Source organism: Brassica oleracea, chromosome C5 (genome assembly GCF_000695525.1).
Source record: "Brassica oleracea var. oleracea cultivar TO1000 chromosome C5, BOL, whole genome shotgun sequence".
Lineage (NCBI taxonomy): Eukaryota > Viridiplantae > Streptophyta > Magnoliopsida > Brassicales > Brassicaceae > Brassica > Brassica oleracea.
In genome coordinates, this window is record NC_027752.1 from 1,016,059 (window position 1) to 1,026,739 (window position 10,681).

Below are 10,681 nucleotides of genomic sequence, written 5' to 3' on the forward strand. Positions count from 1 at the left end.
TAGGTTATATTCTAGAGTGATTTAGCATAAATCAACTAAATCTCTGCAACTTATTGAAATCATATAAAACTTCATTAAAAGTCAAATCACCTCAAATGTTATATTGAATACACCTCCTTAAGTGATTTTTGTTTATGTGTCAAATATAGAAGGAGTTTAGAAAAAAAATGTTATAATTTGATTGGTTAAAAGATATTCAATTTTTGATTAGTTTAATTAGATCTAAAATAAAAGGTAAATATAAAACTAATTAATATTACTTACCAAATTGTCAAAATGATATTACAAATAATAATTTAGGGTAACTAATTTGTCAAAATTATAGAAAGTGTAATAATGTTTGATTAATTGTTTTTATATTTATATGCTACATAAAATAATTAGTAGAACACAATTTATATAAATCAATATAATGATTTCATTTTCTTATATAAAACATTATATTCGTATATAAAGAATTATAATAATTATAAATGTCTTACAATGTCCATATACGTCTTATAAGTCATTTATAACAAAAATTAAAAACATTACAAAATTATCTATCATGACTGGCTAACAAAATTATTTTCTCTTAATTTTAAATTATTTATATGAGTTTATAAAACATCTACAAAAAAATAAAAATTCTCATATATATAAAACGAGAAGTCACTTAAGTAATTTTTGCTTACATTTTGATCATTTGTGAAGTTTTAAGAAAATTGTTATGATTTGCTTGGTCGATAAATTTTAATTTTATTTATTTTAGATATATTTAAAATAAAAAATAAATCAAAAACCAATTAATATCACTTCCCAAATAATCATCTTATTTATTAAATGAGAAGTCACTTAAATGACTTTTGTTTAGGTGTCAATCATAGAAAGAGTTTAAGAAAATTTGTTATGATTTGATTGGTTGAAAGATATTCAATTTTTAATTATTTTAATTAGATCTAAAATAAAAGGTAAGTCTAAAACTAATTAATATCACTTACCAAATAGTCTAAATGATATTACAAATAATAATTTATAATAACTAATTTGTCAAAATTATAGAAAGTGTAATAATGTTTGATTTTATATATATATATATATATTTATATAGTACATAAAATAAATAGTAGAACGCAATTTGGAGAAATCGATATAATGATTTCATTTTCTATATAAAACATTAAATTCATATATAAAGAATTATAATAATTATTAATATCTTACAATGTCCATATACGTCTTATTATTCATCTATAAAAAATAAAACATTTACAAAATTATCTATCATGGCTAAGAAAGTTATTTTATCTTAATTTTAAATTATTTTTATGAGTTCACAAAACATTTATAAAAAAAAAACAAAATTCCCCTCACTTAAGTAATTTTTGCTTACATGTTGATCACTTGTGAAGTTTTAAGAAAATTGTTATGATTTGCTTGGTCGATAAATTTTAATTTTATTTATCTTTTTAGATTTAAAATAAAAATTAATCTAGAACCAATTAATATCACTTTCCAAATAATCTAAATTATATTACAAATAATGATTTATGGAGCTAATTGTTGAAACTATATAAAGAATAATATCATTTGATCAATTTTTTATATTTATAAACTAAATAATATAATGAACAAAACTTTTTATAATTTTTAATTATTTTAGTTAGATCTAAAATAAAAGGTAAGTCTAAAACTAATTATTATCACTTGCCAAATAACCAAAATGATATTACAAATAATAATTAATGATAGATAAGTTTAAAAGTTATAAAAAGTGTAATAATGTTTGATCAATTCTTTTATATTTATTTATTACATAAAAATGAATAGAAAACAATTGATTGAGATCAATATAATGATTTCATATTCATATAAAAATATAGTCGTATCTATAATAATAATTAATCTCTTATAATGTCCATATATGCTTTATAAATAAATAGGCTTTGAAAATTGGACAGATTATATTTAATGGAACATGTGAGAACTTTGATTTTAAAAATGTTTTGTATTTAAGTCAAATAATATAGTTAATAAGATAATGTTATGATTGAAAAGAATTCTAAGATAGATTTTTGGTTTATTGATTATATGTTTTGTATTATTATTTGGAGAGAAAAATAAATATTTGGCATAAAATATGTAAAAAATTAGGAAAACATTAGCAAAAATTTAGTAAAAAAAACGAAATGATAATGAAAAAAAAATAAGAAGAGGCCGAAGAATATGCATAATATGTGTTAGTAAAGTTAATGTGATAATTACATATATAATTACATAAGCATTTGTTATTACTAAATATTAACATTTATTTTTACATCAAATTTATAGAAACTTTACGACTGATTTTCAAACTATTTAAAGTTAAAAATTATATTTTTAATGTTTCAAACTATATGACATTGTATTCATAATATATATCTTCATACAATACTTATATCCGCGAATTCGCAGGCAACCACCTAGTAAAACGTTAATTAAACTAATCAAGCTAGCAAAACTGTGTATACGAAATAGCTCAACTAATGGCTCATATTGAACAAGATACATGTGCAGCTCTCAAACTCTTCTCTTTAAGCAATATGGGGTCTGCTATATGGTCGATTGCCTTTTGAAGGTTTGTAAGTTTCAGCGGTGGTTGAGCTTGCTTCTTCGACTTCAGATGCACAACCAAATCTTCGTAAAGAAACTCCACGAAATCATTGGGATTGGTTATGTTTGTAATTGGTTGGAGCATGTACGCCAAAACTATGGCCCAACATATTTCTAATTAATGATCACATTTTGTAAGCCATATATTAGTCAAATATAGCGATTTACATAAAAACAAAACACTTGCTATTTTCATTATGTGAATAGCATATGAAGCTATATGGGGCTCTAGCGATTTGTGCATAGCGATCCTAAGCTCTGTGCGTTGTTGTGTTATTAGCAATTAATTAGTATCATTTGTCGTGGTTTATTTGTGCATTTTGCTGTGTTTTTTTTTTATCTTTCGATTTCGATGTTGTCTATCAAAAATTTAAAGTAGTATAAAATTTACCATTCATACCAAAAATAAACAAAAAAAAAAGGTAAATGAGTTAGTCATTCTCTGAAGCCATGTTAACATACATAATTGATGTAAAAACATACGTATATTAAAATATGTACTGAGCACTAGAAGACAATGTATGTATACACATAAAAAGCATGTACATACATGCATTTGACAACTTGATATTTATATGTATATCCCAGTCAAACAAATATCTTCCAAATCACAATTCCGACTTTTTTTATACTCGTGATTAGTTTCGTATTTCGTGATCCTTATGGTCCTTGAACAACTGCTCTGGTTTCTTATATTAATTCTTCCTAATGTTTTAATAATCTCAATGTGGATAAATTAGGTCTAACTCCAAGTCAAACAACCTAGCTAAAACTAAAAGTAATCACGGACTTTTAATATCATGCGATGAAATTTCTGCGGTTATACAAACGATATAGCTTTGAAGTGAAATTAAAAGAGATAAAGTGGTCAATACAAATCAGTCTTGTACATAAATATTATATTCCGCATGTTAACCATACATAATTGATGTAAAAACATACATAATTTTACCATTTATTAGTGAAATTAACATTTTGACACAAAATTATCTGCCTTTAACATCTCAAAACAAATCATCTACCAAATAAATAACTAAAGAGATTAATTAACTCTCCTATCGTTCGTTGACAGGGCAGGGCGGCTAAGTTAGCTATCGACAAATTTGACTTTAATAACTCTTTTATTATATCGATGGTGTTCACATCACTGTACGTTTGCGTTTAATCAGTCCAATCTGTAACACCAACCCAAAAAAAAAAAAAAAAATCTCTCCTTTTGCATAGATTCCCTCTTCGTTTCCCCTCTCTGATTCCATTTCAACGCTCACGCTAGAGCCAGTCACCATCAAGGTATAAATCCTCTGCTTTCGAGCTTCTCTTGATCCAATAACTGAATTCCAGCGAAAGGTCTTGACTTTTTTCCGGTTTGGAACCACTCTGACCTCTGTTTATGATCTTACAGTGTGTTTGGTCTTCCAGAGAAGAAGAAAAAATACCGATCATGGGGCTTTTGATGGTTCTTGTGATGTGGGTTTTGCGCTGAGCAGTTAAAGTTTGTGTCTTTGTGTGTGTCTTCGTTAGCATCTTGCTGTTGATGGTTTGTGTATGTCTATGTGTGTAATAGAATCTTGGTTTAGAGCTTACGATGGGTTGCGTAGGTTCTAAACAAAGGCCTTTTCGTAGAAAGTCTACACTATTGTCGGAGAAACGTTCCTCGCGGTTTGATTCGTCGAGGTTAGATGAGTGGATCCAACCTCAAGTTGTGTTTGATAGATCAAGTAGCAGGAGAGACGCCAAAGATAGTAAGTTGATCGAATCCGAAATGTTGAGCTCCAACAGGTATTACTGCGATCACCAGGTTGAGAAGATACATGACCAAGAACTGAGAAAGGCCTCGAGTCCTGTTGTGAAACCAGATTTGGAGATTGGTCCGAAGGGCATAGAACCGAAGCTAGATAGATGGAATAGCATTGACTCCAAAGTTCGATTGATCGAATTTGAAAAGTTGAGTTCCAAAAGGTTGTCTGATCATCATCAGATTGACAAGGAACCAGAAGTTCAAGCCGTTGTTCCTCGGGAGTTAAGTAAGAAGCAGAGTGTTGCTGCTGCTCCAAAGGACACAGAGCTGAAGCAACTAGTGTCAGCAGGATGGCCTACGTGGCTAGTCTCCGTTGCTGGTGAGGCTTTAGTTGATTGGGCTCCACGTCGAGCTAGTACCTTTGAGAAACTTGAGAAAGTAAGTTTCTTTTTTTTTTCTTTTTTTAATCGAACTCTCTCTGTTTTGTAGAACTTACTTTTATTCATGGATGCAGATTGGTCAAGGAACATATAGCAGCGTCTACAGAGCACGTGACCTCACTCACAACAAGATCGTCGCCCTCAAAAAAGTACGGTTCGATCTCAACGACATAGAAAGCGTCAAGTTCATGGCGAGAGAGATCATAGTAATGCGGCGTCTAGACCATCCCAACGTCCTCAAACTCGAAGGACTCATCACCGCACCCGTCTCATCGTCCCTCTACTTAGTCTTTGACTACATGGACCATGATCTCTTGGGACTCTCCTCCCTCCCCGGTGTCGAGTTCACAGAGCCTCAGGTACTAACTAGTGCCACGTAGATGCTTTGCTATCTTATTTTACTAAGTGTAGATTTCTTTTATGTCTATGTTGTGTTTAGGTTAAGTGTTACATGCGACAGCTTCTAAGCGGGCTTGAACATTGTCACAGCCGCGGCGTGCTTCATCGAGATATAAAGGGTTCGAATCTTCTGATCGATGGTAATGGAGTTCTGAAGATAGCTGATTTTGGGTTAGCGACGTTCTTCGACCCGAAGGCGAAAACTGTTGCTTTGACTAGCCATGTTGTCACTCTATGGTACCGACCGCCAGAGCTTTTGCTTGGAGCTTCTCATTACGGTGTTGGGGTTGATCTTTGGAGCACTGGTTGCATCTTAGGTGAATTGTACGCTGGTAAACCAATCCTACCTGGCAAAACCGAGGTAAATTAAATGCACATTCTTATAATCAAAGCCTGATCTGAGGTTCTGGGGGGATATAATTTAAAAAAAAAAAGTTCATCATTTGAGGTCTTAAATATATATAACATTTAAACATTTTTGGGATCAAGACCAATCTTTCATTGGCTGTTCCAGATACTGTTAGGCCTGCGGGTCGGTTTTTTCGGTTAGTCGGGTCAGGTAGTTTGGAATTTGGCTTGTTCGGGTCGGGTCAAAATCTCACCAAAGTGAACCAAAAAAGTTCGGTTCGATTTTCGGTTAGTTTGGTTTAAAAAGATTTAACGAAGTTTTCGGTTTTACGGATAGTTCGGTTAAATTTTTGGTTTAAATTGAAGAAATTCGGAAAAATATTCGGTTAGTTTGGTTATTTCGGTTCGGATTTTGGTTAGTACAGTTTGGTTAGTTTGGTTAAGTTTTTGGTTAAAAGTTTCCAGATCCGATCCTGCTTATATAATCTTCTTGCATGTTGTTGAAAAGTTAACTCTAAGTTTAGTAGCGGTTGATCTTTTCTAGGTGGAACAGTTGCATAAGATCTTCAAGCTATGTGGTTCACCAACAGAAAGTTACTGGAGGAAACATAACTTACCTTCTTCAGCTGGATTCAGAACTGCTATTCCTTATAGAAGAAAGTTATCAGAGATGTACAAGGACTTTCCCGAGAGTGTTCTTTTGCTTTTAGAGACGTTACTCTCCATAGATCCTGATCACCGGAGCTCTGCAAGTAGTGCCCTTGAGAGTGAGGTAACTGGTTCTTGGTTTCATGTGATTATTTGATCATGGAAGTATACTTATTCACAACACTCTTTTTGTTTGTTTTCGTCAGTACTTTAAAACCAAGCCGTTGGCTTGTGATCCATCTTGTCTACCAAAGTATCCACCTAGTAAAGAGATTGATGCTAAATTGCGTGATGATGAAGAGAAAAAGCAACGACCTGAGAAACAAGAAAGGCAAGACTCTCAGGGGAGAAGATCACACGAGAGAAAAGCCATCCCACCGATCAGAGCAAATCACTCTCTATCAATGTCAATGGATGTAAGTAACTCTATAAGGTCTTTAACTTTCAAGGTCACAAAGCAAATCACTCTGTGTGTGTGTGGCAAATGCAGAAACCATACCTAGATTTGAAGAGCAGAAACGAGAGTTTCAAGTCGTTTAAGGAAGAGAGGACTTCTCATGTCCCAGCTCCTGATTATCCAAATATGCAAACAAGAAACAATCAAAGCGGCGAGAGAGTTTCGTACTCGGGTCCATTGACGAGCAACCGGAACGTGGCTAAGTCGACAATGTATGTGAAGGAGAATGCACCTCCTCCTAGATACCCTCCATCTAGAGTAAACCCGAGGGTTTTGTCAGGTTCAGTCTCCTCCAAGGCGTTATTAGATCAGCCAGTAATGAATCAAAGAAGAAGGGATAAACGAGCGTACAACAGAGCTGACACTATGGATAGTAGACATATGACAATACCAATCGACCCATCTTGGGTTAGTTGATATTCTCTGTATTGATTCTCTCCTTTAGAAGCAAATCTTATTAACTTATTTTGTTGTGTTTCTGTGTGGACAGTATAATCCAAGTGACAGCAAGATTTACACGTCAGGACCGTTGTTGGAACAGCCAAGCAGAGTGGATCAGATGCTTGAGGAACATGACAGGCAGCTTCAGGAATTTAGTAGACAAGAACAGAAGGCTCGGGAAGACAAAACTGATAAGTGTGAGCAATCATGAAGACTGGACAGTCTTTTAAGTTTCGAAACTAGAGTGAACGAGCTTTTTCAAATGGAGAAGCCAGCACCAGTTGAGTAAAAGATCAGCCATTGATATCAGGTGGTTCGTTTATTTGGATTATTCCATCTGTTTGCGATGATAACGGCTTCAGCCGCTATTGTTTAATTAAATTGTTGTATTTACGATGTGTCATTATAGAACTTCATTTGTGTATATACATATGATGAAAAGATTAGACTATATGGTTATTGTTGTAATGGATTGAATCATAATCTCATCGCCGGTAGAGATAATTTCACGATTCTCTTAATTCAATTCTCTCATCGCCACTGAATGGTTTACTAGATTTGTCTTAGAATTCAGATTTAAATATCCAACTGAATCCTCCTGGGCAATTAAGGCTAATCATGTCAAGAACTCAAGTCATTTAACAACAATAAGTCTAACAAAAACAATTCAAGGGATTGACAGAGATGAAAACAAATGAAAAAAGAATACAAAACTGAAGATCAGAATATTAGAAGTCATTCTCATACACACATTAATGTGTCAGAAGGTGTCCTAAGATTTTAACTGATTTATCATCACTTCTTCAGTATTACAATCTTCAGAAAAAAATATCAAAACCGAGTTGAGCTGAATCAAAAACATCGAGCCCGTTTAATGAGAAGAAACTTTTCAATAAAACCGTGAAAAAGGAACTTAGAAGAAGTATAAGAATCAGAAAGAACGTAGCGAGTTGGAATTTTTATCGATCATCAAAAGATTATCACAGATCTACAACTTTCATCACTTTCTTTATAAAAAAAAAACACTTTGAGAACCAAATAATTCACATATACAGAATCGAAAAACCATTAAGAGGGAACAGAAAATTTCATTGGTAATGAATAGAAACTGGCGTCTTATCTCGGTGATATGATTTTCATAGAGAGATCGACGAAGTATATAAAGGAGCGGACATGAAGCCCTAAACCTAAAAGTTATGTTCGGACAAAAGTACGAACTGGGCTTTGCTTTGATTGGAGATGAACAAGAAACACTTAAAGCATGCTCGGACAAAAGTATTATTTGGGCTTTAGTTAGACCAAGCCCAGTCTCAAAACTCCGTCACGGAACTACACTAAGGCAAATCAGGTCAAGTACAATTTGGGCTTTAGTTAGAATCAGCCCAGTCTTAAACGGCGCCGTTCCCGTCATCGGTGATAAATTTACCTTTTGGTCTCATATTTTCTAATAACTCGAATAACAGCAGTTAAGTTTCTAAAATATATCTCAAAATCACAACTTTCTTTCAAATTTCTCTCCCGCACTGCGATTGATTACATACTTTCAAACAGACCTTGTAAGACATAGTCAAGTATCAAACTTCCTGATATTAAGATGCACACACATGTATGTGTTCTTACTTCTTACATATCAGAAACCAAACCAAAACAAAATTGTACATAGACCTCACTCCTTGCTTGCTACCTTCTCTGTGCCTTGAATCTTGAAACCGGTTTTGATGGCTGAGACCCTGAAGGCTGCTTACATAATAAATAAATAAACAAAAACAGGCAATAAGAATCATATTTTCAGCATTATGTGTGTCGTATGGTAGAAACATACCTGCATTTTGCCGTGGGTGTTGGTTTCTAGATTATGGGTGTGCTCTACGATCAATCCAGTAAAAGCCTACACGGTTGGGAGCAGATGTTTTTTACAAACTTATCAGATCTGCCCGAGTAACTATACTACTAGCAAACATTTGAGCGAGAGAGAGATATGTAACCTTGTTAGTATCAAACTTGGCCTCTGGTTTTTGTATAGGTGACTGCACCAAAAAAAGTTGACATGATCATGTGTGAGATTCTTGTTTCTGTATTTGGGTTTTAAGTATAGCTTAGAGTATGAGATAAGATATACCTCAATCTTTTGTGGACCTACAACACTGGAACTTGCTTTTGATCTGGAAACAGCGGATGTTGCTTGAAAGTCTCTCCATGTTTCAGCGTTTTGCTGGGGGATTCCTCCACGCGGTTGATCTTCTGTCCATAAAAGAACAATATATGTTGGTTAGAGAACGGCAGATTATTCATTATTAATTCGACAATGAAGTCAAACTTTTCTGATGTCTGAACTGCTTTTGGATTATAGAGCTATAACCTTTTTGGAGATATTGTGGCTTCTCAAGAACAGATTCCTCGTATCCAATCCCATTGTCGTCTGTTTTATCTCCAAGACCCTTCACAACATCGAGCTCCCTCTCCTCCACACTTCCATCATCCCCATCCTCACCCTCCTCCTGTTCTTCTTCCATTTCAAGTTCATTCAACCTGGACATGATTCGAGCAAACTCATCGTCTTTATCTTCACCTTCTCCCGCCTCTCCTCCAGTAACACCAGAAGCCTCTTTCTCAACACCTCGCTGAAGCACAGTTCCAGAATCTTCTTCTTCTTCTTCTTCGTACTCTTCTCTAATCTCAAGAACTCCTTCCTATTAAAGAAACACCACTTAAGATGCATATCCAAAAAATAAAAAAGGATAAAACACCAACAGAAGAAACATACCGCTGCTTCTGAAGCAGTATTAGCAAAGAACGAAGCCTCCGTCTGAAAATCATCAATCTCAGCTTTAAGTGAATGAATCTGAGACTGTAAAGTCTTGTCTCTTCTCCTCAAAACATCAACGGTCTGCTTCGATGTTCTGTCCGTATAATAATTCTCTCCCAAAAACACCTAATTGTCAAACAAATCCTTTACTTTAAAGTTTTAAACCAATGTTAACTTCACACTAAAAGCTTCTAGAAGCTTCTAGAAACTTACCAAACACTCGTTGGTGTGAATCAACCGACCTGGAAAAAACGCTATTTTACCGAAGGGAACCTGTGTGTGTACAAAAGATTCAATCAAAAGGAGTACGAAATTAGAATATAAAGGATTGAAAAAAACTCGCCATGATGTTGTGATGGAGCTTCTCGGGGAGCTTCTTGACGAGACTGATGAGATTGTCGTTCTCGTCGACGAAGCCTTGAAGACGATTCATCTCTTCCCGCTTCTCTCTGATTCTCTCCTCCACGTAGCTCGCTGCTTTCCGTGCCTCTTGCTCTGAGAACAGCGACGCTAGAGGCGTCACTGTTCCCTTCGTCTGCGGCGGCTCCATTCCGGCGAGGGTTCGAGCAACAAACGATTGCAGAAGAAAGAACAAAAAAAAAATCGAGAGGGAAGTGACTCTGCTACACAAAAAAGGCTTTATATCTTATGCTGGACTTCATGGGCTGAAATGTTACGGCCCAATATATTATTGCAACTGTCATGGCCCAATATATTTTTCTAAGAATCCATTGGGTATAAAAATGAAAGATTTTTTTTTTTTTGCTGAAAGA

General features: G+C 34.2%; 2 protein-coding genes across 3 annotated transcripts; one reads left to right on the forward strand and one right to left on the reverse strand.

Moving 5' to 3' along the window:
* The first annotated feature begins 3,779 nt into the window (after nucleotides 1-3,779).
* On the forward strand, nucleotides 3,780-7,585 carry LOC106295515 (probable serine/threonine-protein kinase At1g54610). The gene is made up of 8 exons (XM_013731437.1): nucleotides 3,780-3,921; nucleotides 4,034-4,807; nucleotides 4,884-5,168; nucleotides 5,249-5,569; nucleotides 6,101-6,328; nucleotides 6,411-6,620; nucleotides 6,695-7,069; nucleotides 7,152-7,585. The coding sequence occupies exons 2-8, from the start codon at nucleotides 4,217-4,219 to the stop codon at nucleotides 7,311-7,313; spliced, it is 2,172 nt and encodes a 723-aa protein (XP_013586891.1). The 5' UTR covers nucleotides 3,780-3,921; nucleotides 4,034-4,216; the 3' UTR covers nucleotides 7,314-7,585.
* Nucleotides 7,586-8,586: 1,001 nt separating this feature from the next.
* Nucleotides 8,587-10,508, reverse strand: LOC106292591 (RNA polymerase II subunit 5-mediating protein homolog). Of its 2 annotated transcripts, none has more exons than XM_013728207.1 (8): nucleotides 10,252-10,508; nucleotides 10,122-10,181; nucleotides 9,867-10,034; nucleotides 9,462-9,792; nucleotides 9,222-9,340; nucleotides 9,088-9,129; nucleotides 8,925-8,990; nucleotides 8,587-8,839 (listed from the first exon to the last, which is right to left on the reverse strand). In XM_013728207.1, exons 1-8 carry the CDS (start codon nucleotides 10,456-10,458, stop codon nucleotides 8,783-8,785), a joined length of 1,050 nt encoding a protein of 349 aa, XP_013583661.1. In that variant the 5' UTR covers nucleotides 10,459-10,508; the 3' UTR covers nucleotides 8,587-8,782. The 2 variants fall into 2 exon arrangements, with proteins under 2 accessions (XP_013583661.1, XP_013583660.1); XM_013728206.1 differs by having other exon boundaries at nucleotides 9,222-9,343.
* Nucleotides 10,509-10,681: the final 173 nt, after the last annotated feature.

Coding starts and splice junctions, on each gene's coding strand:
- LOC106295515 (XM_013731437.1), top strand. CDS start 4,217: ATGGGTTGCGTAGGTTCTAAACAAAGGCCTTTTCGTAGAAAGTCTACA. Junction 4,808..4,883: donor CCTTTGAGAAACTTGAGAAA/GTAAGTTTCTTT, acceptor TCATGGATGCAG/ATTGGTCAAGGAACATATAG. Junction 6,329..6,410: donor GTAGTGCCCTTGAGAGTGAG/GTAACTGGTTCT, acceptor TGTTTTCGTCAG/TACTTTAAAACCAAGCCGTT.
- LOC106292591 (XM_013728206.1), bottom strand. CDS start 10,458: ATGGAGCCGCCGCAGACGAAGGGAACAGTGACGCCTCTAGCGTCGCTG. Junction 9,793..9,866: donor ATACTGCTTCAGAAGCAGCG/GTATGTTTCTTC, acceptor TTTCTTTAATAG/GAAGGAGTTCTTGAGATTAG. Junction 9,344..9,461: donor GCCACAATATCTCCAAAAAG/GTTATAGCTCTA, acceptor TTTTATGGACAG/AAGATCAACCGCGTGGAGGA.